Below are 25,029 nucleotides of genomic sequence, written 5' to 3'. Positions count from 1 at the left end.
TTGCTCTATGACTTTTCTTCACACAGAATTTTAAATATGCCCAGAGGCCGACACGAAGAGCCAAGCTAACCGAGCTGCTGCGGAGGCTTCGCCATATAAAATCTATGAATTATTCAAGTACATTAGATGATCTTTCATTGTTTGTTAGGGTTGGATTTTGCAGGGCTGAAATGGACTGGGTGTTGATTTAAAGTATACTATCCTTTCTAACAGACAAATAGAGGAACGAAATGTTACCTGACGTTTTTCTAGCTGTTGGAGTCTGGGAGAATGGAACTGGGAGAAAACAACAGACAACATTATCATTTTTGATTCCAAACAACCAATATTATAAATAAAATCAAACATATCCTATTTATTTCATTTAAGTTCAAAATAAATTACATGGTTAAAATTGTATTATAAATCTAATGATGAGACATGTCTTTGAAAAATAAAGACGTTACAACAGTACGTTTTCACAAAAATATGTATTATCAAAATATTAGCACAACTGGTTTTAACACTGATAATAATTAGAAATGTTTCTGAGAAGCTAATCATCACATTAGAATGATTTCTGAAGGATCGTGTGATTCTGAAAATTCAGATTTGCCATCACATAAGTGACTCATAAGTGGCATTAAAAAAAAAATTAAGTGACAAAACATTTGAAGAATAAATTAAAATGTAAAAAAAGATTAAAATACATACAGTAATATTAAATTAAATATGATAAATTTTATACTTTACTATAAAATAAGTAATGTATAAAATAGTGCTGTCAATCGATTAAAGAATGTAAAAATTAATTTCACATTGTTTTCTGAAATTAATCGTGATTAATTCCACCTATCATTAAACTTTTTAAAATAATTTTTTCATTGCAATAATTTCACATTCAATCCTTAAATTAATGTACAAATAACATAAAGACAGTATATTTTTAATATTTGTTTAATGGCAGAAGGCCAGTATCGTCTCCGTCTCCAGTTTGATGTGGTTATAAAGTCGTTCTGCATCTAAATAAATGCAATTTTTGTCAAGAAAAAAAGACAGAAGCAGCAGCAGTTGTGAGTGGTGTGGCCAACACTAGCTCCACCCCTGTGTTAATTGCGTTAAACATTTTTAACGCGTTAAACTGAAAAAATTAATCACCTGTGTCAACGTGCTAATTTTGACAGCACTAAGTATAAAACTGATATACATTTATATTGAAATAAATATTATGTTTATAATTAGAATACATTTAGTCAGTTATATTTTAATGTCATATTTATGATCATGTTTAATAATAGTGGATGTGTAAATAAGGAAAATTGACTTACTGCTCCTGATGCTGTAAGTCTTGGTCTCTATTCCAAAGTCATTTGTTGAATTGCAAACAGCAACAGTGTTAGTGGTGACTTTCAGCATCACAACGCTGTAGACTTGATCCTCCGTCTCTCTTTTAACAACTTCACGCCAGCTCTGAGACTATACACACACACACACACACACACAAACAAGACAAAAGCGTCAATCCACAGCTCAGTGTAACATGAGCAGAGGGCTGAGAGGAAATCAGTGTTACCTGACTGCCGGTGATGCTCCAGGTGATGGTGGGTCTGGGGTAACCTCTCACCTCACAGCTCAAATTCACCCATCCCCCTACTTTCTCCGTCAGCTCAATCTCCCTCTCCGCATCCTTCATCTGAGGCGCGCCTGGAGGAACAGATCCAGTAACAATTTTAACAAAATGTTAAAGCTCTTTTGCTGAGTTTCAGCAGTTTGAAACACCTGATGCGCTCTTCCTCACCCTGTACGATGATATGGACAGAACCGCTGGTCAGCAGGCCTGGAAGAGACGGAACAGTCACCTCACAGTCATACTGTCCAGCTGTGTCGAACGTGGCGTCCTGCAGCTGCATTATGTGTCCTCTCCCGACCTCAATCCCATCCTACACAAACAAACGTGTGCAAACAAATTTGGTAAAGAACGGATGGGGTGAGAAGAAGCTCTAAACAGAATGTGGAAGACCAAACTAAAGTGTCTAGACTGCTGAAGGATGCGTGAATCACACTGCAGCGTTACCTTAAACCACACGGTCGAGGTCTCTAAAGACGACAGGGCATTGCAGGTGGCTGTCAGACTCTCTCCTTTCAGCATGACCTCTGAGTCTTTGGGCACCACCACAGCTGGGTCCAGATCTGAGCGCACACATAAAGGCCAATAAGGTCAATAACTCAGAGTAAAAGCGAATTATATCTGCTTCATTTAATGGCAGTGTTCTGGGGTGAAGTATTTCTTTCATATTGCTTAAGCAAAACAAAATCTCTTTCTTTCTTTCTTTCTGATTCTTAAATTTTTTTAAATTAAAATGATGAAATTTATTACAGTTTTTGTATTTTGCACAGAATGCAATGCAGGCCTAGTGACCTTTTTTCAATAAAGTATTAACTTACTGCTAATAATGTTGGCTCCTTTATGTTAAATTATTATTATTATTCTAATTTAAATTACTTTGGAATAAAGTATCTGCAAAATTAATAAATATACACTACCAGTCGGTAAGATTTTTTTATTGTTTTTGAAAGAAATCTATTATGCTTACCAATGCTGCATTTATTTGATCAAAAATACAGTAAAAACAGTTATACTGTGAAACATTATTACATTTTAAAATAATTGTTTTATATTTTAATATATTTTAAAATGTCATTTAAAATATGTTTCAACAGTCATTCTGTTTTCAGTGTCACATGATTCTTCAGAAATCAATCTAATATGTTGATTTGTTGCTCACAAAGCATTTTTTATTATTATCAGTATGTTGAAAAACGTTTTGCTGCCCATTCTTTTTGTGGAAACAATAATACGTTTTTTATTTCAGTATTTTTATGGATGAATAGAAAGTTCGAAAGAGCAGCATACAGTTGAAATAGAAAACTTTCGTAATATTATAAATGTCTTTAGTGTCATTTTTGATCATTTTAATGCACTCTTTCTAAATAAAAGTATTAATAAAAAAATCTTACTGACCACAAACTTTTGAATAGTAGAGTAAATGTTAATTATTCAACATTATTAGGTGTCAGCATATTTGGCAACAATACTGATAGATGATTAGATTACAGAGGTGTGCATTTTTTTTCTAGTTTCCAAATCTGTGTGTAAAATTGAGAAGCTGGAAGTTGAACTCACAGTGCACAGTGAGCTGTAGGGTGTCCACCACCTCATCATGGTTCACAGCATCCAAGTCCAGAGAGTGACATTCATACACACCGCTATCTGCCCGAGACACTTCCTTCAGGAGCAGCAGCCCCTGATAGGAATCCAGCTCCACGTCTGACTGTTTTGAGCAGGACACAGAGAACAGTGTGAATCATACTGAAATTAAGATTAGCTCGTTAAATGATCTTAAGTCTGTTTAAAGAATTTTACTTAAATTTAATGACAAAACATGTAAATCTCTCTCTTTCTTTTACGTTGAAGTAATCACAGAATAGTACGTAGTGAATAATGCCTTGAATAGTTGTAAAGATTGGAGGAAAATGATCATTAAAACTACATTTTAACTGTTTTTTGACCATAAACCACAAGTAATATTACACAGTGAGTAAAGTGAAATTATGATACAATCCCTTTATGTTTTTGAATGAAGTCGGACTTGTCATTAAGCTAAACTAAGCATTCAACAGCTCTATTTAGCAGTCATTCTATAGCAGTGTTTTCCCACTGCGGTCTGAGGACCACTTGATATCCAAAACCAGTGTTGTTATTGTTAACTAAAAATAAGACAAAAAATGTTTTTGTTAACTGAAATAAAGCTTAAATAAAATAAAATATAAATATAAATATTAGATGAAAAACTTAAACAAAAATTAGAAATGTTGCTCTTAATTTATTAATTTTATTAATATATTATATAAATAATACTAAAATAACACTGTCCTTCAGAGACCAATTAAAACTATATATAAAAATTATTATATATTATAATTATGTAAAATAATTGTCAAAAAGCACAATCGTTGGGTTCCTTGATGGATTGTGTAAGACAAAGAATTAACTCTATGATTATTTTAACATTATTTCTGGACTAATTAGTGTTCATTTGTCTCACTTCAGTAGTGTAACATTATTGAACACTGACATTTATGTGAGTATGTAGGGGTTTAGTCTAATTTGTTTTAGCTAAAAAACAATCCGATTTAATAAGGTTCATTAGCTAAAATTGAGCTATTTCAGTAAAATAAGAAAAAAAGCAATTTGGCACATTTATAGACTGGCTTTTTTTTTGGCATAGATTGGAATAGACTAAAGAATATTTTTGTGCTATTTAAAACTGCAGGTAGTTGTTTTGAGATCATTGGTACTTTTGCTTTACTTTGGTCTGCCATTTGAAACATTTTAAGAACCACTGTTGTCATTTTGTCATATTGTCATTAAAACAAATGCATATTAAACACATACAGTGGGGCAAAAAAGTGTTTAGTCAGCCGCCAATTGTGCAAGTTCTCCCACTTAAAAAGATCAGAGAGGCCTGTAATTTTCATCATAGGTATACCTAAACTATGAGAGACAAAATGAGAAAAAAAAATCCAGAAAATCACATTGTAGGATTTTTAAAGAATTTATTTGCAAATTATGGTGGAAAATAAGTATTTGGTCAATAACAAAATTTCATCTCAGTACTTTGTTATATACCCTTTGTTGGCAATGACAGAGGTCAAACGTTTTCTGTAAGTCTTCACAAGGTTTTCACACACTGTTGCTGGTATTTTGGCCCATAAGGTTAGGGCCAAAATACTTTCAACTCCCTCCAAAGATTTTTGATGGGGTTGAGATCTGGAGACTGGCTAGGCCACTCCAGGACCTTGAAATGCTTCTCACGAAGCCACTCCTTCGCTGTTCAGGCGGTGTGTTTGGGATCATTGTCATGCTGAAAGACCCATCCACGCTTCATCTTCAATGCCCTTGCTGATGGAAGGAGGTTTTCACTCAAAATCTCACGATACATGGCCCCATTCATCCTTTCGTTTACACGGATCAGTCGTCCTGGTCCCTTTGCAGAAAAACAGCCCCAAAGCATGATGTTTCCACCCCCATGCTTCACAGTAGGTATGGTGTTCTTTGGATGCAACTCAGCATTCTTTGAGTTTTTACCAAAAAGTTCTATTTTGGTTTCATCTGACCATATGACATTCTCCCAATCCTCTTCTGGATCATCCAAATGCTCTCTAGCAAACTTCAGACGGGCCCGGACATGTACTGGCTTAAGCAGGGGACACGCCTGGCACTGCAGGATTTGAGGCCTTTGTTACTTTGGTCCCAGCTCTCTGCAGGTCATTCACTAGGTCCCCCCGTGTGGTTCTGGGATTTTTGCTCACAGTTCTTGTGATCATTTTGACCCCACGGGGTGAGATCTTGCGTGGAGCCCCAGATCGAGGGAGATTATCAGTGGTCTTGTATGTCTTCCATTTTCTAATAATTGCTCCCACAGTTGATTTCTTCACACCAAGCTGCTTACCTATTGCAGATTCAGTCTTCCCAGCCTGGTGCAGGTCTACAATTTTGTTTCTGGTGTCCTTTGACAGCTCTTTGGTCTTGGCCATGGTGGAGTTTGGAGTTTGACTGTTTGAGGTTGTGGACAGGTGTCTTTTATACTGATAACGAGTTCAAACAGATGCCATTAATACAGGTAACGAGTGGAGGACAGAGGAGCCTCTTAAAGAAGAAGTTACAGGTCTGTGAGAGCCAGAAATCTTGCTTGTTTGAAGGTGACCAAATACTTATTTTACAGAGGAATTTACCAATTAATTCTTTAAAAATCCTACAATGTGATTTTCTGGATTTTTTTTTCTCATTTTGTCTGTCATAGTTGAGGTATACCTATGATGAAAATTACAGGCCTCTCTCATCTTTTTAAGTGGGAGAACTTGCACAATTGGTGGTTGACTAAATACTTTTTTGCCCCACTGTATTTAAAGTAGCGAATCAGTAAGGTACTGTTCACCCTGAGCAAATAAAGCACATTGTCTGGGCCAGATGTCTACAATATTCGCTTCTTCTCAATAGTTTACAGCCTCCCATTCAGAAAAAAACGGGTCCAAATAAAAGAGAAAAAAGAGGCTATTCTCACTTGTTCTCGGTTGAAAATGATGGGTGCTGGGGGGTTCCCATCGCCTTGACAACGGAGCTCTACTGTGTCCCCCTCTTTGATCAAGCCCTCGGGCGACTCTTTCCATATCTCCACGCTGGTCGTGGGGTCTATATGATGTATGCACATACACAAAGAGCAAGGGGCCATGAATCTTATTTCATTCAAATGTATCTTACCAAGGCAACATAATTCTCATATTCAGTTATTTAGTCAGTGCTGACAAAGCAAAGACCCTTGTAGCTGTGTCATAATAAAGTTTACCATTACTGTGACCAGTGCTGGGTAGTAACTGATCTGGATTATGTAATCAGATTCCAAAAATTAAGTACTTGTTAATAGATTATACCTTTTTTATTGATTACATATTATTGAATTATTGGATTATAAATTTGCCATTTATTGATTTTTCCCTAATTATTCTTTTTTTCTTTTACATTTCTCTTTACATTGATAAGAGGTACACAAATAAAATATATATTTAAATATAGTGTTTTTTAAAGGTGGGGTATGCATTTTTTCCAAAACGAGTCGGGGGCGAGTACCAAAACAAATTTGTAGCCAATCAGCAGTAAGGGGCGTGTCTACTCATGATGCTGAGGAGAGAGCGCTCATCATTGCACATGACGTACATTAGCCGAGCCGAGCGACGACAGAAAGATAGAGGCGGATAAAAAACAAAAGAGGAAAATGTCTGCGGAACAAGAGAAGACTTACACCATGTCTACAACGGACGCGACAAAGCAACCGTTGAAAATCATTTGAAATTTGTGTTGATATGTCATCAAATCGAATAGAACACGGCAGCAGTTTACTGTCGGGGATTTGTCGTGTCGCATCACGGCATCCAGTGTAGACAGCATCACTGATTATAATGAGTTCTATAGTATTTTGTTGCGCCGCGCCACTCGTGTCCGGTGTAGACATGGTGTTACGATACGGCAAGAAGTAGGACCCGTGTAAATATCGGATCAGCTTTCCAGGACTGGAGAGAACTCAAGGAGCAGGAAGTCCTGTGATCGGGCGCAAAGGTTGCTTTGTTTCTTCTCGATAGGTGAGTAACATTGGTTTTGCCTTGTTTCACAGAACTAATCGTTGCCGTACGTATATGTGGGGCGGAGCTATCAAAATAGGGGCGAGACCCTTTTGGGGTAGGGGCGTGTTTGTTTCGGTGATTTCAAATGTCAACATTGGCTACCAGAAATTACATTGGCTACCCCACCTTTATTTAATTGTTTTATTTTACATTTTTATGCTTTAATTAAGTATTCATCAACTCACAAAACTCCCTAAATTCTTTCATAAACACTAGTTTGGGAAACCCTGATGTAATGTGAAGTTTAATGTACTTAGTGTTGTTGATAACAAAGAATGGAACATATTTTCTTTCTCGTTCTATTTTTATATCAGTGTGGTACAAAATAATCCTATTTAAATCAATGTGACTTGAGTCAAAAGTAAAGTAGTCAACAAAAGTAGTCTGATTAGATTACTTAAAATGTGTAATCTAATAGATTATATTACTAATTACAATTTTTTCATGTAATCTTTAATCAGTAAGGGGCTACAATTTGTAAGTAATCTACCCAGAGCTGTCTGTGATATTCTAAATCTATCTGAAATATTAAAAAAACATGAAACAGGAAAATACAAGTCCTTTTCTACAAAACCACGTCAGATCTGTCAGATCTAATGTGCTCTTTTAACCTTATATTCACAAAAAGAGTGTTATCAGCTTCAAATAATTTTTTTTTTTCCACAATGAAAGTGAAAATACTATGTGAAATGATAGAATCATAGCCAGTGAGATCAAATATGATGTATATGCAGGTATGTGAAGTGGGACCCAGCACAATGCAACAGATAACAAAAATCCAAGCATCCAAGCAGAGTCATTTAGCTTGTCACAGCTGCAAGAGTTTGAATATATCACATTCCACTTCATCAAAAACTCTCAATCATACATGGACTTACAGTAAACTGTAATATTGATGCCTTTGGACTCGGATGTCCTGACAGCTCCTGGGACAAAATAGCTAACTTCACAGGAAAAGTAGGCGTCTTTGTCTTCCTTGGTCACCTTATAATGCAACTCACTCTGCACTGTATATAGACCACTGGATTCCTTCGTCAGTAGAGTTACCATGTTCGCCACTGACATGAAGCACACACACAACCAGACATACATTCACATTAGTGGCAACCTTTCAGAGGAAACAGAGCTTAATTCTTCATATAAACCCTGCTGGAAAAAAACAGGTCATACCAGCTTAAGGAGTGTAGCTGGTTTCTGGAAAACATTTGCTTGTCTAGTGTGGCATACCAGCTCAAAACAGCTTGACCAAGATGGTCTACCAGACTGATACAGATTCCACCAAATGGCAGTCCAGCTGACCAAACATCGAATACAGCCTGGACCAGCTAATGACCTAATAAACAGCTACAGCTCTTAAGTCAACATCAGGACAGGATCATCTTAATTTGCCAATCAGTGGATTGTGAATAATAAAGATTTTTTTAATTAATCAATATAAGCTATTAAGATATTAGATAATTAATTGTGCATGCTCGTTTACCATATTTTACATGTAGATTACCTTGATTGGCATCTAACACGCACTTAAAATTACAAGGTTAAATGTAATCTTTAGCAAATATCAAATATCAAATCTCTGTACATTATAATATTGTGATGCCTATATTCTTTTGTGGCACTTAAAACAATTAATTTCAGCTTTTAGATTGGACAAGAACCAAAATTTGCACCAAATTTGCTATTTACTTATTGCCACTAATCAGTTAATGACCACAACATAAAAAAATATTTCTGGCTTATTAGAATTTTAACATATGTACATCTCTAGTCTCAGATGTGAAGCAAGTTATTGTACTTTAATGTAAAATGACACACATTAATCCATTTTTCTTTGTATAAACATCTTTGTGCACTGATGAGTCATGCACAATATGACAAGGAATTTGTATTAAGAAAGTAAATAAGGTCAATTTTGATTTGATGTTTACTTTAGGTTTGGTTTCTCTAGATTTTCCAGCAGGGGTAATGAATGTTTATATACATATAAATGTTACAAAAAACATTTGGGGTCAGAAACAGATGAATGATTTCAACTGACCAAGTGACAGCAAAGACTTTTACATTGTTTCAAAAGATTTATATTTCAAATAAATTGTGTTCTTTTAATATATCCTGAAGAGGTACTATGGTTTCCACAAAAAAATAAAACTGTTTTCAACATTTTTAGTAAGAAGAAATGATTCCTTAGAAGTAAATCAGCATGTTAGATTGATTTCTGAAGGATCATGTGACACGGAAGACTGGAGTAATGGCTGCTAAAAATTCAGCTTTGCCACCACAGGAATACGTTACATTTTAAAATATATAAAAATGGTTTGGGTTAGTAAATTGTAAAAATATTTAGCAATATTAGTGTTTTCCTTTTCTTTTTGATTAAATAAATCAGCCTTTGTTAGCATTAAATAAGAAAAAACCTGCTGACCCCAAACTTTAGGACGGTTGTATACAAATTCATTAATATAAATTAAAATGATTAATATTACATAAAATAACTTACATTTATAAAATTATTTTATACTGAATTATAAAGATGAACGAATGATAATAATATATAGACAAAAATACACAGATAATAAATCTGTTTTTTACTCACAGCCACTAGTGGGGTGGATGGGGATGTGATCACGGTACCATGTGATGTTTGGCTTGGGAAAGCCTTCTCTGGTCTCACAAGATGCAATCTAACCAAATAAAAAATATGTCAGCTTAAACCCACCATAAATAACATCATATATGCACACAGAGAGAATCTGAGTGTGTGATGTACCTTAGTTGGGGATTCACCGGACACAGAAACTCCAGAGAGGACACCTTCAATGACGGGAGGCTCTGGGGGGTCTGAAAACAGCAAGTTCACATTTGAACATATAAATTAAGGAAAAGAAGCGACAATATAAAGCTGTTTAGCGAGAATGTTCAATTGACAGAAGAGACTTACCAAAAACCTTCAAGAGAGTCTTGCCCTCTTCACTGCCTGCTGACAATCCACTGACCTGACAGAAAAACTCTCTTTCATCAGACAGCTTAACATCCTGAATGGTCAGAGTTTCTCCATCAATGTTTGATCGCACACTGATACGATCGCTGTAGGTCGTGTTCTCATCCACCTTCTGCATGGTCAGATCGCTGAATGAGATTCGGACCCGATGACCTTCACGTTCCCGCTGAGGATGATGGGAAGTAAAACTTGGTAAATGGTCTGTTGATATGACTCGAGTCCCTCATTCAAAAGTAAGTCCAAGAAACATTTTAATCATTTTTACGTCAGCCAGGTGAAATCTGAAAGCCTGAGCACACATATCCAGCACACATATCTGTACATATCCAGAAACACGTAAGTGTCCATTTTCCATTTACAAAAATGGAAATTCTGTCATCATTTATTCATCCTTGTAAATTTGCAATTGATCAAAATAAAGTTTTTTTCGCATTTGCAAGTTTATATCTCGCAATTTTGACTTTTTCACTCGCATATCCTTTCTCAGAAATGTGAGATACAAATTTGCAATTGCAAGTTATAAACTCCAATTCTAAGGAAAAAAAATGATAATTTTATTACAATTGAGAGTTTATATTGCGCAATTTTGACTTTATAACTCGAAAATGTGTTATAAGTTGAAACTGTGAGATATAAACTCGCAATTCTGAGAAAAAAAGTCAGAATTGTGAGATAAAAAGTCGCAATTACCTTTTTTATTATTATTTAGTACACTGTAAAAAAAAAAAAAGTTGAGCCAACTTAAAATTTTAAGGCAACCAGCTTCAGCAGATTTTTGAGTTTGCTCAACTTATTTTTGTGGGAGATTCTCAAATTTTTTGTTGTATAAACTTAAAACGACAAGTTGAGAAAACTCAAAAATCTGCTGAAGCTGGTTGCCTTAAAATTTTAAGTTGGCTCAAATTTTTTTTATTTATTGATTTTTTTTACAGTGTAGTGGAAGCAAGCTTCCATATGATTGTGTCTCTTTAGAAGACTTGTATTAAACTGCTTGATTCATATGGATTATTTTACAGTGTCTTTGCCAACTTTTTGAAACATCAACGTTTTGGTTGCGTGGACTTTTTAATGCATGGACATAAATCTAGGTTTCTTTAAAAATATCTTCAACTGTGTTTCGAAGATGAACGGAGATTTTATCGGTTTGAAAAAGAAAGAATTTGAAGGTGAACTATCCCTTTAAATCAAAAAGTGTGAAAGAGTCAGAGAGCTTTCAGGACTCACCACAAACCACTGGACCATGACCATCATGGGCTGCTCGGTGAAGGTATACAGGCAGGGGATTTCTGCAGAGTCGTCCATGTAAACCTCTACAGTGTCCTCCATCCTCAGATCCACTAGCGCCCAAGCTGCCAAAGAAAACATGCTGAGATTGTAAGCTTGAGGCCATGTGAGAACAAAGGCTGCTTTATCAACACGTGAAAAAACACATTATCAAGCTTTTAATGCATTTTAGATTGTGTACTAATGTTTAAGCCACAGCCTTAGAGAAAACTCAATTACACTCCTATTAATGATAGGTCAGCAGCAGTAAAACGCTTTCTTTGTTAAAATTATTCAAAGCCGTTGCCGGATCTGTGGACTGTTTTTGCATGTTCTGCACTGATTGAGGGGTGAAATTATTTAGGATTGATTTAGTACGGTAAAAAGAGGGAATTCTGAGGGAAACTGAAACTGAAATTATAATCAGCCTAAGCAGAGAAACAAACATGGAAGGCATGGTGCATGTCTACAAGTTAGTCAATGACGAGATTTATCGGTATTGCTGGTGACTCGGCTTTTCACGTTGTCATGTTGATGATGTTATCATGTTTTTGAATTCTGGGACTGTAGATTGCATGCGGGCCAACTGAGAACATCATATAGTCAACCAATCATTGTTATCCTGTTGTGACTGTTATCATGACAGCTCACATGGTATCTATGCAGCTCTTTTCAATTTTCCGGCTCTGTTTGTTGGAGAAAATCAATGTAACTCCAAATCACATCAGTCAGATGTATTGATAGAAAATAGGCATAATCAAATTAGACAATATATTTAGTAAAAAAAATACATAAGAGGTGCATAAATTGACTGAGGAATGTACGGTAAATCCTGCAGAACTTTTTGTGTAATTCTGCAGGCAGATTCTCTGCAGCCTTGCTGATGACCCACATTTGTAGATGCATTGATCTTGCAGAAGTTGAAAGCTAAACCACACTGGCACAGCTTCACATGGCTGGCAATATTACTTTGAAGAATGCTCTAGGCCACCATACCACATCAGCACTGACCGAATCATAGGAAAATAGGCAAAATCATTAACTCCATACAAGCTATTCCCCATACAAGCTATTACATGTTATGGCTCTCAAATACATTTTCATGGAAAGCAAAGGATAAAACATGGCTCATTAACTTACTTCATAATGCATAAAGTGGATTGTCTTTGCAAGAATATGAAAAACTATTAATATGCATTTAAACTAAGCTGAATCTCACATATATTTCTAGGTTCTAAACAATTCTTCACCATCAAAGGAATAAATGGCATTTTATGGCATTTAGAAAATAATTATTTTAAATTGTAGTAATATTTCACAATATTGCTGGTTTTATTGTATTTTTAATCATATTAATGCATCATTTAAAAAAAAAATCTTATTAACCCCAAATGTTTGAATGTACCTTCATTCATTCATCAATTCATTAATTCATTTTTAATGTAACACAAAATAAAATGTTTAGCAAAATGCCCAAGCTGCTCTTTTCCATACAATGAAAATGAACAGGCACTGGATTGGTCCGATATAACAGTACCAAAAGGTATGGCTTGTGTACTATATTTCAAGTCTTCTGAATCCAGACAATAGCTTTGTGTGTGGAACACTTGTGTGCGAGGCTGAGTAAATAAAGGCACAATTTTCATTTTTAGTTGAACTATTCATTTAAAATCCTCCCTCTCTTTATTTTCTGGCTGTCTCTTTTGTGGCAACATTGAGGTTTTGAGTGGCAAACACAGACCTGTCGGCAGCTGCCACCACACCAACTGAAAAAATACAGACCATGTGTCTTTTGTGTGTAATGATTATATTTGGCAGCACACCTTCAATGAAGCAGAGAAAGAACAGCATTTTTAAAAACAAGACCCAGATTTTGTGACCACAGGCGTGATTTTTAATCTGAAAATCTTTGTGACTCAGACATGAGCGATACCATTCATCTTCACATCTTCCGTTCCTCAGATATCTGCGATCAAAACAAGCATCCAGCCACTGTGACTTTTCAAATGTCACTCTTTGCCCTCAACGGCCTTTTTGTATTAAAAGAAAGTCATTTTTTCCTCCCTTCAGCCCTTCTATCTCTCTGCAACCTGCTCTCTGTCTCTCTCTCGCTCTTTCTCTCAGCATGCAGAAAATAGGCACGGACTGAAAGGCCTCCTTTTTAATTGGAAACATCTGGGAAGTAGGGAGTTGGGCTGGTGGGGTGCCGTGGAGACGGGTTATTATGGGATTTCCACGTCCTTGGCGAGTGACTGGTGGAGGAGAGAGACGTTGGCGAGGGTTCAGGGGTGAAGCGGCTACACAACAACCTCATCACTCGTCTCCCTCCCCTCAGCGGTATGAGGTCAGTGGCACAGCTACTGCTGGAAGGAGGGGGTCTGGCTGTGTCAACAACACCCGAGATGGGTCGGCCTCGGAGCTCACGGTGTGTTTGTGATTGAGTGATCAATGAGACATGGTTTTCTGAATTTCACCTCAACAACGCACAAACCCTATCCTTAATCACTATCTTTGTTCAATAAATAACACTAAACACAGCTTAAACCAAGATGCACTAATAATTTACTGATATTTAGGTTACTGAGATCTTGAATAGAGAGTATTAGTGTATTAGATTTTTTTAAAAGTCTTTGTTAAAGTGCTATAAGCCCTGAACCAATCCAACCAGCTATAAAGTGAATCAAACCAGTACAAATTTTTTGAAGCAAAAAAGTAAATGAAAATCGGACAAAAAGTGTGCTTAATGGCTTTAATGAGGGAAAGAACTACAATCCCATGAACCATTGCGAATGACCTAACTGAATTAAAAATGTTGTTGATTGTGTATATATAGAATAAATATGTTTTAATTTTATTGAAAAATATGCATATATATGTCAGGGTTCTGCCCTGACACTGTTTGTCTTGTGTTTGTTTCCTGTGTCTATGTTGTCTTGTGTCAGCACATGGCTTTGTTGATGATTTTTCTCAGCCATGTGTTTCTCTAGCCCCTCCTCCCTGTTTCCTCTTTACCACACCCTCTTGTTAGCCATTGTTGGTCTAATTATGTTCACCTGCTCCTCATGTGTTTTCCTCCCTATTTATAGTTCCCCTTGCCCTCTTGTTTTTGCTGGTTTGTGGTCATTCTCACCCCTTCTGTCACTGTCTGTGGATGTGGCTGAGTATGTGTTCCTGTCTCCCTGCCTGGTTGGTCTTGTGCCCTTGTCTTGTCTAGTCCTTTGTAGTGGTGGGCAAAGCGAGGCTTCATGAAACACTGAAGCAGTTGAAGCAAATGTGTCGAGGCTTCGAAACATTTCGACACCCATCTCTACGGTGACACCTAGTGGTCATTTTCAAGTATTGCTCTGAAACAGCGTCGACAAAGAAACAATTAAGCGAATTGACGATTTATAACGTATGTTGTGTTAGTTGACCCACCAAGTGATTTGGGGGAGTGGTTAGTGTGCTCGACTGGAATGCTGTTACCTTGGGTTTGAATCCTGGGTGACGCAGTCGTCTTGACACAATTAAAATGTGTGTTTTTATTGTTCTGTTCTTGTAATGTGTTGAAACATCAGTCTGACGTCTGAATGAACTCTTTGTGAATAAGTGAGTGATATTTTGGTAATGAAAAATATACAATAAAGTACATCAAGCCACTTTTTTTACATATAAAGATTTTTATTTAAAAATATTAATTGTTCTGCTGTTGATGGACTTAGCCTACTTCTTTTTTTACATATAATTTCTCCAGCCTTTGAAAAAATCCTCTCACAAAAACCCACGAAGTGAAGATGCGTTAACTCCACTTTTCTACTTTGTGGGAGTTAGGTTGAGACAGATGTGCGATTGTGTGATTTGTTACCGACCCTGTCAATCAAACGCAGATTCGGCAGGTATGCCAAGTCTCGAAACACTTGTGACACGCCCTGATTCTTCGATCGCCTTAGTCACGTGACATGGGTGTTTCGAATCGCCTTAGTCACGTGACATGGGTGTTTCGAATCACGCTTCGGAGCAGTGTATCGAAACATCTGCGCTTCGGGATCTCGACACTGTGTCGAAACGTCAGTTTCGCGTCAGCCATCCCTAGTCCTTTGTAGTTCCTTGTTCTTTTGCCCTTTGCCTTTATTTTAATATTTATTCAGTTCTTCTAGTCCTGATCTTTTGTTTTGCATCTTTGTTTGATATTCTTTAAGTTAGTTGTGTTGGTTAAATTGGTTCTTTATTTTGTTACTGTACTTTTTATCAGTTCTTCATTTATTTATCCCCCTGCTTGCATTGGAGTAACTTGTGTTCCTGTGGAGCCTTGTCTTGTCTCTTTGTGGTGTTCGAGTTCCTGTCCTGACCTGTTCCTGCCACTGGTTCACCCTGCCTGGTACTTGGTCCACTTAAGAGCTCAGCTCTATGGTGCCTTGCTCTGTCTTCTCTATCTGCCTGGTCTTGCCACTTTCTCTGCTGCTATTCTGCCAGTTGATGTCCAGGCTGTCCCAGTGTTGTCTCCTTTTATTAATGTGTTCCGGCTGTTGCATCACATGTGCACCTCACTACCCTCTTGTATCAGTTTTGTCAAACCCTTGCCACTCAATCTGATAATGGGTCCTCCTTCCACATCCCTGACAATATCTATCATTTGCAATGCTTCATGGGAATGGCTGGAGCTCAGCGCTTGTTTGGTGCAATTTGCTTGCTGCGATTCTCTGATTGGTTCACAAGGGATTCAATGGTTAAATGAGATTATTTAAAACGCAAGTTGAAATAATGAGAACTGATGGCTTCAACAAAAGCATCCCATCGATAAACAACCTTGGAGCTCACAGCAGATCTGTTTATAAGTTGTCTTTAAAGGGCACCTATTATGAAAAATCCACTTTTTACATGGTGTTTGGACATAAATGTGTGTTGGCAGTGTGTGAACACAACCACCCTACAATGATAAAAATCCACCCACTCTTTTTTTTTTTTTTTTATAAATCCCCTTTAAACCAAGTCAGTCTCACTAGGCCTGCCGTTTTGATTCTCATGCAGTGTGACGTCACATTGCATAGGGCCGGGGCACGGCGGTTGATTGACAGCCCTGCATTGCTATAGTTTCCGCCCCCAGCTGTTCTACGCTGTCCTCCATATTCTCCGCGCAAGCAATCCCGATGCTCTGTGTTTGAATGTAAGACTGAACTTAAGTCTTCATTTTCTCCCAACATCTGAGCTGCTGAGGACACCATGGATGACTTTTATTTTTCAAGGTAATGCGCCTCAAAATCTACCTTAATTTGTGTATCACTCCAGACTACTTTGTGAATGTCATGTAGTTATAGTGCTTGGCGTTATAACCATATTTGTGTGTGTGTATATTAATTTTTTTTTATTTTTTTTTAACTGATCAGCACTGCACTTGTGAGATTAGTTCGCACTGTTCGTAGCGTGAGATTTGTTCGGTTGCACGGTGGCTCGGTCAATTGATCCTGTAAAAGGTCTGTAACATTGCGCTGTTTCGTCCCATTTTCAGTGCATTTGGCTTCCAACACCGGTTCTCTCACTCTCAGTTATGTTGCTTCTACCGGCTGTTTATTACTGTAGATATGCAATGCAGAGAGACGTATACGCTACACCCTCATCTGGAGATGGGGCAGGAATATGCAACTCATTTGTGACCCTGGACCACAAAACCTAAAGTGTCAATTTTTCAAAATTGAGATTTATACATCATCTGAAAGCAGGATACGTAAGTTTTCCATTGATGTATGGTTTGTTAGGATCGGACAAAATTTGGCTGCGATACAACTATTTGAAAATCTGGAATCTGAGGGTGCATAAAATCAAAATATTGAGTAAATTCATTTAATTTTAAATGTTTTTTTTTTTTTTTTTTAGAAAATTCTAAACAAGACAAAAGTACTGATATACTTAGGAGCTTTTTACTCTATAAATAGAGCTTTTCACATTAGATGTGGGCTATAGCCACAAATGTCACTTAAAAGACATATCAGAACTACGAATTTCACAGAAAGATTTCATGATTTCACAGAAACCTCAGTTCAAATATATATAACAGATATTTCTAGTAAAAATCTGAAGACCTACACACACGTTTAGCTATCTGAATGTGGACATACCATAACCACAGTTTTTAGCCTATATAAAGCTGATCGTAATTACTTCAGACTAACCCCATCCCACATCCTGCTTCTAAAAACAAACTTTTTATATATTTAGAATTTTTTATAAATCACCTTATTAATAAACCATTTTAACCTTTGAGTATTTCCCCAGTGGGAGATTTTGTCAGGTTTTGCAACGTCTGTACACAATTTGGTCCCTAAAGTAAAGCTAAGTGAACCCTCCCCACACACAAAGCCTTATTAAACTCACAGTCACATCCCGCTGGTCCCATTCTGCATTCGCACCCCATTTTCAGGGCTGCTGCCTTTCTCTCACCCCCTCCCTCGACCACCCCACCCCACCCCAGCCGAGAGCAGCCGCCACACTCATTGTGACTAAGACGCTGGCCCTATTTGCTCAGACCTCTCTGTCCTTTAGCACAGCTTCACTGAGGCCCCCCGACTGCGCCCATCCACCCATGGCCTTCAGATACAAGCCATTGTTCCCACACCTGGGGAGCAAATCTCCTTCTCCCCGACTGTCTCCAAGCCTTATCTAAGCTTAAAACATCCTGAAGTATCTCACATATGCCCCTGTTTAAGTCTTCAGGTAAACAGAAAGGTGAACAGAAGTTCATTGTTTGCCTCAAGTGGTGTTTTTCTTATCTTCTCCAACAAACATTTCTGAAATAGCCTGGAACAAACAAGTTAACAGTGATTTTTTTCCTTAAACATGGCCGGATAAAAAGATTAGCAAAGGAGAAGTATATCTTGTCAGAGGAGATTGAGGCAAAGACCTACATGGTGTTTTCTTATCTGAGAGAGAGAAAGAAGAGGGTCAATGAGAGTCTTCCCAATAAAGAGCTTTTAAAAATCCAGTTTAAAAAACGTCTGCCAAGTTCTTAGGAACGCAAACTTTGTATTCATGTATTTGTTTCATTTGTTCTTTTTTTTAACTTTTATAACATTTTCAAGAAATGTTTACCACCTTTCCTAGAAAAAAAAAACCGATTAATATATTCTACCACCTGAACTAACCTTGCCTTGTTATACATTTTTAATAATACAAAAAAGGTGGGGAAACAAAAACAATGAAACAAAGCGAAGCAAAACTAAATGAAACAAAACAAAAAACAAAAACAATGAAAATAACAATACTAAACTAAACTAAAAAACAAATCAAACCAAAACAAAACCACTTCAAAAAGCATACAAAAGGGAGATAAGATGAAACCAATAATTACAAGTAATAATAAACATAAGTAAACAATTAAGCACATGAAAGTAAAGTACTAAAATTTAAAAAGATAGATCAACAAAATTATATGTGCATAAACAAACTTATGTGCAACATATTTTCCATATGGTGACGTAGTAGCAAAATATGTGTCTGGGTGGACAGGGTTAATCAGCCAAATCGATTTTCAGAGTATGAAATTATCTGATATTTTAGGAGACTTATTTATCATGAGACACATCATGAGGGCCTGCTGGGGTCCTATCTATGAAATCATTTCCTCTTGTGTGTTTTGTGTCTGCATGGTGTCACCTGTTGCTCCACGTGACTGATTAGTCGAACAATTGTTTTTTCATATATTAATAAACAGTTTTGTTAAAAATAAATTCTAAGAAATAATAATAACATGCTACACTACGTTTGGGGGCTCCTTTTACAAACTACTAAGAATTTCATATATTTAAAGATTTTTTGAAAACACTTTAGATTAGGGAACACTATTCACTATAAACTAGTTGCTTATATGCATGCGTATTACTTAAATACTAATGCTTTATTCTGCATGACCATATTCTAGATTCCTTAACCCTACCCCATTCCTAAACTTAACTACGACGACAACTACCTTACTTACTATCAATAAGTAGTAATTAGGAGTTTAGGAGTTTCCATTAGGAAACCTCTTAATAGTGAATATGTTACCAATCTTTATGTCCCTTCAAAGTTTTTTTTAAATAATTCCATCATAGAAGGGGTGTATTCAAGTTAATGAATGTAGGAATTTGGAATGTATTTTTGAATAAATTTACACATCCAGACCAAACAATGTGTGTCATGTCACTGACCAAATAAAAAACACTGAGACAGAGAGGAGACAGATATACCTAAGGCCCATGTATGTCAAACCGCTGCTCTGTGTTATTAACATTTGGGGCAGTTTGCCTACGTACCCTGCAAACCCATGTCTGGAAACCACCGCTGAATATTTGGACGTGCTGACAGAGTTTCAAATAACAAGAGTAAGGATGCCTGAAACCACATTGTTTTCACAGGATGATGACCAGCTATGTGTGCGAGTCTATGTGTGTGTATCAGAACACAGGGGTGGAGAAATTGTGGGCCACAAGCTGAAAGAGAGTTCCTCCTAAAAACCAAGATATTATCCTAACAATGGGATACACAAATTATACTGCCACATATACACTGTGTCCCTGTTACCCACACATAAGTGGGAATCATCAGTCTGTCTGCTCAGCAACAAAGAAGATCAGCTTCTGTTTCAGCCCCAGCTGAGATGAATTACATCTCCAGCTGTTTTTTTATTCCTGCAGTGTGACTCCCTAAACTTAAAGACAAATGCAAAGCCCAGCAAGCAAACACTATCTCCCTCCCTCTCACTGAACTCCGAGGAGACTCGAGTCTTGAGACAGTCAGTCTTCAATGGTCTGTGATAAGTAAATGAGCCTTATCTATCTTTTTGAATAGAAAAGGCTTTGTGTTGCCAATATGATAAACATTTCAAAACAAAACTAGTTAAAGCAGTATTTGACCCCAAAATGAAAGATCTGTCATCATTTACCTAACTTTATAAAAAGGGCTGCATGGCTTTGGGGAAATAAAGTGTGATTTACGATTACATTTTTTTTAGAGTGATTTAAAATGCAATTTATAAAAAAGCTACAGGCTGGCAGTAATATTATTATTATTATTAATTATTATTAAGATATAATTTGTATTGTAATATTTCACTGTATTTAAGAAAAATATAACAATAATAATTGTATTTTACAGTACCACTGTAAAAGTACAATTATTATTGTTTTATAATTATTATTATTTTTTATTAATCATGCAGCCCTACATACCAGCTTCATTTTCTGTTTTCACAACACAAAAGAAAATATTTCAAGCATATTTTAATTAGAACATACATACATAATGGATAATGTCAAGTCTTTATTTCAAAATAATATTTTATTTCATTTCTTTTGGTGTTTATTTTGTGATACTAAATTGTATTGCTTACTTTTACAACCCGAATTCCGGAAATGTTGGGACGTTTTTTAAATTTGAATAAAATGACAACTAAAAGACTTTCAAATCACATGAGCCAATATTTTATTCACAATAGAACATAGATAACATAACAAATGTTTAAACTAAGAAATTTTTCAATTGTATGCACAAAATGAGCTCATTTCAAATTTTATATATGTTGCTCTAAAACCTTTATATACCTTTCAGCATTCACAGTGCCTTCCAAAACATGCAAGCTGCCCATACCGTATGCACTTATGCACCCCCAAACCATCAGAGATGCTGGCTTTTGAACTGAACCCTGATAACATGCTGGAAGGTCTCCCTCCTCTTTAGCCCGGAGGACACGGTGTCCGTGATTTCCAACAGGAATGTCAAATTTGGACTCGTCTGACCATAGAACACTTTTCCACTTTGAAACAGTCCATTTTAAATGAGCCTTGGCCCACAGGACACAACGGCGTTTCTGGACCATGTTCACAAATGCCTTCCTTTTTGCATGATAGAGCTTTACTTGGCATCTGCAGATGGCACGGTGGATTGTGTTTACCGACAGTCGTTTCTGGAAGTATTCCTGGGCCCATTTAGTAATGTCAATGACAGAATCATGCCGATGAGTGATGCAGTGTCGTCTGAGGGCTCGAAGACCACGGGCATCCAGCAAAGGTCTTCGGCCTTACACACAGAGATTTCTCCAGTTTCTCTGAAACTTTTGATGATGTTATGCACTGTAGATGATGAGATTTGCAAAGTCTTTGCAATTTGACGTTGAGGAACATTGTTTTTAAAGTATTCCACAATCTTTTTATGCACTCTTTTACAGATTTGAGAGCCTCTGCCCATCTTTACTTCTGAGAGACTCTGCCTCTCTAAGACATTCCTTTTATGTTACAGACCTGATGTCAATTAACTTAATTAGTTGCTAGATGTTCTCCCAGCTGAATCTTTTCAAAATGTCTTGCTTTTTCAGCCCTTTGTTGCCCCCGTGCCAACTTTTTTGAGACCTGTAGCAGGCATCAAATTTGAAATTAGCTCATTTAGTGGATAAAAGTGTAACATTTCTCCGTTTAAACATTTGTTATGTTCTCTATGTTCTATTGTGAATAAAATATTGGCTCATGTGATTTGAAAGTTTTGAAGTTTTTTCATTTTATTCAAATTTTAAAAAACGTCCCAACATTTCTGGAATTCGGGTGGTATAATATAATATACTAAGATTGTCCAATCAGAATCCAGTATGGCAGAGCAAAATGAAATAAAGAAACACTGTATATATGAACTATTTTAAATACATTGAAACCTTTTTTTTTTTTTTTTTTATAAATATGATGTTTCAAGACATTTTATGCCAGGCTTGACTTCTTGTGACCTTCATGTGATGTTTAAAATGAACCCAACTGAGACAGAGATTTGAGAGCTATGGCATATGGCTTTAAAAGACCTGGACTATAGATCACACAGGTCATATGGAGCATTTTTATGGTGCTTTTTGCAAGAGTGTGAATCACCAGCCATTTTCATTGTACATAAAAGAGCAGGTAAACTTAAAATGAAAGAAAAAATAAAGTCATACAGGTTTGGAATGACATAAGGGTTGATTTAAATTTTTTGGCTGAACTAACCCTTCAACTCCATCTCTGGGTTGTGTTCTGTTCGCTTTATGCTGAGAACAGGCTGTTTTTCAACATGGTGCCCACCCTCCCCCTCTGGCACTAATGTGTCACAACAGACCTCCCATATACATCACATTAGTATGATTGGGCACCAAATGAACCTCTGTGTTCGATCTGTTTTCTCACAGATAGACTGCCTATTGAAGGATTCACTAATCTTGAACTATCTCAGTGTCAATAGCTTCTGTTTGATCTTGAAATCTGAGTAAAGTTTGCTAATCTATAGCTTCAGACCTTCTAAATCAATGCTCTTTCACCTGTCTCTTTAAAGTTTGTTGAGTTGAGAATCCGTAAGCCTTCTGAGAGAAAGGTGAAGAGTACTGGAGAAAGGCAAGCGTGACCTGCTCTGTGACAGGGAGGGAATCACCAGTCACACCCCACATGCACCTGGGATCAAAGAGGTCACACACAATGCCTTACTGCCTCACTGCAGATAGTTCACCCAAAAATGAGCCTGTATAACTTTCTTTTTTTATGGAACACAAAATTGTGTTAGTTAATTGGGTTAGTTAAAGTTAATAGGGTCCAAATTTCATTTGTTTTCCATAGAAGTCATACAGGTTTGGAACGACATACGCGTAAATAAATGATGACAGAATTTTCTATTTTAAAATTTAAGAAACAAAAGAAAAAAGGTTGTTGTTGTTGTTTTTTTGGTATTTTTTTCGTATGCACCTATCTATTACCTGCAGGTCACTCTTAAAAATTAAGGTTCTTTATTGGCATCAAAGGTTCCACAAAGAAGCTTTACCATCCATGGAACCTTTTCGTTCCACAAAAGATTCTTTACTGTGGAAAGAGGTTCTTTAGATTATTAAAATGTTCCTCACACTAAGAAGTTATTTTAAGAACTGTTCATTGAAAGGTTCTTTGTGGAACCAAAACTGGTTCTTCTATGGCATCGCTGTGAAAAACCCCTTTTGGAACCTTTATTTTTAAAGGTTTATTCCACCCCAAAATGAAACTTTTGTCATTAATCACTTACCCCCATGTCGTTTCAAACCCGTAAAAGCTTCGTTCGTCTTCGGAACACAATTTAAGATATTTTGGATGAAAACCGGGAGGCTTTTGACTGTCCCATTTACTGCCATACTCTCCAAAATGGTGCTATGCTGACACGGAGGAGACGAATTGTTGAATAAAGTCATTATTTTTGTTTTCTTTGCGTACAAAAAGTATTCTTGTCGCTTCATAAAATTCAGATTGAACCACTGATGGCAGATGGACTATTTTGACGATGTTTTTCATAGGGCTGCAGCGTTTCGTCGACGTCATCGATTACGTTGATTATGAAAATACGTCGATTAGCATGGGATGCGTTGACGCATCGCACCTTTAGCCACGCCCATTGCGCGAGCCTGCAGTTATCCCTACTCAAGACTGTTTTTCTGCCATGGTTAAGACAAAACAAGACTCTAGAGCAGAAGGTAAAGGCTAGTATGGCAACATCACTTCATAGACTTGCATTCATAGAGCATTTTATTATTATACGACCGTCAGAACCGCATATACTGTAAATATAGCCAAACTGACGCCTTTACATTGTCAAGATTCCCAACCGCATTCTCGCATTCAAAGCTGCACTGAATGAACGGAACAGCACGGGACATCAAGTTGCCTATATAATCATGACGGGTTTAATTCACCCACAGAGACGGAGAAGGAGAAATGATTCGCGTTCATCTGAAGATCCACTGGAGCTGCCGTCAATGCCGTGGGCGCGATCGTGCGAGTTCTGAGACGCGCGCACCAAACCCGCTCTCTGCACTCGCTAACAAAGCATTTAAAGTCATTGTTAGTTGTTTAACTGTGTGATGAATTGGACAAGCCTCGACTGGGCTCATTTATTTAAAAACGGGCTGTCGACTGTGATAAAACTTTCTGGTGTTAATGACTCCATTTTTTTATTCTGTCGCTCTAGTGTCCTGAATGCGGTTGTGACTTCAGCTGTTCATACAGATATTCAAGCAGATGTTTTAATCTGCTGAATAAATAAAACATTTCAAGTCTCTCACCTGTAAGCAACTGCTGTCAGTCCCAAACAGTAACTGTGAATGCAGCCATAAAGTGCATTTCTATTGATTGTATTGTATCATTGCCCTGTTATTCTTTCTTTCTTTCTTTTTCTTTCTTTCTTTCTTTCTTTCTTTCTTTCTTTTCTTTCTTTCTTTCTTTCTTTCTTTTCTTTCTTTCTTTCTTTCTTTTCTTTCTTTCTTTCTTTCTTTTTATTATCTCTTTCTTGCTTCCTTGCTTTCCTTTTTTTTCTTTATTTTTTTATTTTGTATTAATTATTTATTGTTATTATTTTTATTTTTCTCTCTTCTTATTTTTTATTTAATATTTTCTTTCTTTCAATTTTATTTATTTATTTATAAAGTATTTATTGTTATTATTATTTCTTTTCTCTCTTTTCTTGTTATTGTTTTCTTTATTTATTGTTATTTTCTTTTTCTTTCTTTGTTATTTATTTTTGTAAATTATTAATTATGAGAAAATGTTTGAATAAAATATTAAAAGATTAATAGC

The 25,029-nt window shown here is 36.5% G+C and overlaps 1 protein-coding gene across 3 annotated transcripts in view; it reads right to left on the bottom strand.

Moving 5' to 3' along the window:
* Positions 1-25,029, bottom strand: part of mcama (melanoma cell adhesion molecule a) — a 73,546-nt gene that overhangs the window by 2,801 nt on the left and 45,716 nt on the right. For all 3 annotated transcript variants that reach the window (XM_058776936.1, XM_058776934.1, XM_058776935.1), the window contains exons 2-13: positions 11,441-11,565; positions 10,157-10,382; positions 9,986-10,056; positions 9,812-9,899; positions 8,097-8,276; positions 6,105-6,232; positions 3,164-3,311; positions 2,054-2,169; positions 1,778-1,919; positions 1,553-1,683; positions 1,308-1,455; positions 238-276 (exon numbers count right to left, since the gene is read on the bottom strand). In XM_058776936.1, the coding sequence (XP_058632919.1) occupies positions 238-276; positions 1,308-1,455; positions 1,553-1,683; positions 1,778-1,919; positions 2,054-2,169; positions 3,164-3,311; positions 6,105-6,232; positions 8,097-8,276; positions 9,812-9,899; positions 9,986-10,056; positions 10,157-10,382; positions 11,441-11,565 (1,542 nt within the window). The remainder of the gene's footprint in view (positions 1-237; positions 277-1,307; positions 1,456-1,552; positions 1,684-1,777; positions 1,920-2,053; positions 2,170-3,163; positions 3,312-6,104; positions 6,233-8,096; positions 8,277-9,811; positions 9,900-9,985; positions 10,057-10,156; positions 10,383-11,440; positions 11,566-25,029) is intronic.

This window comes from Onychostoma macrolepis, chromosome 05, assembly GCF_012432095.1.
Source record: "Onychostoma macrolepis isolate SWU-2019 chromosome 05, ASM1243209v1, whole genome shotgun sequence".
Taxonomy (NCBI): Eukaryota; Metazoa; Chordata; class Actinopteri; order Cypriniformes; family Cyprinidae; genus Onychostoma; species Onychostoma macrolepis.
This window is presented reverse-complemented; position numbering and strand designations above follow the sequence as displayed.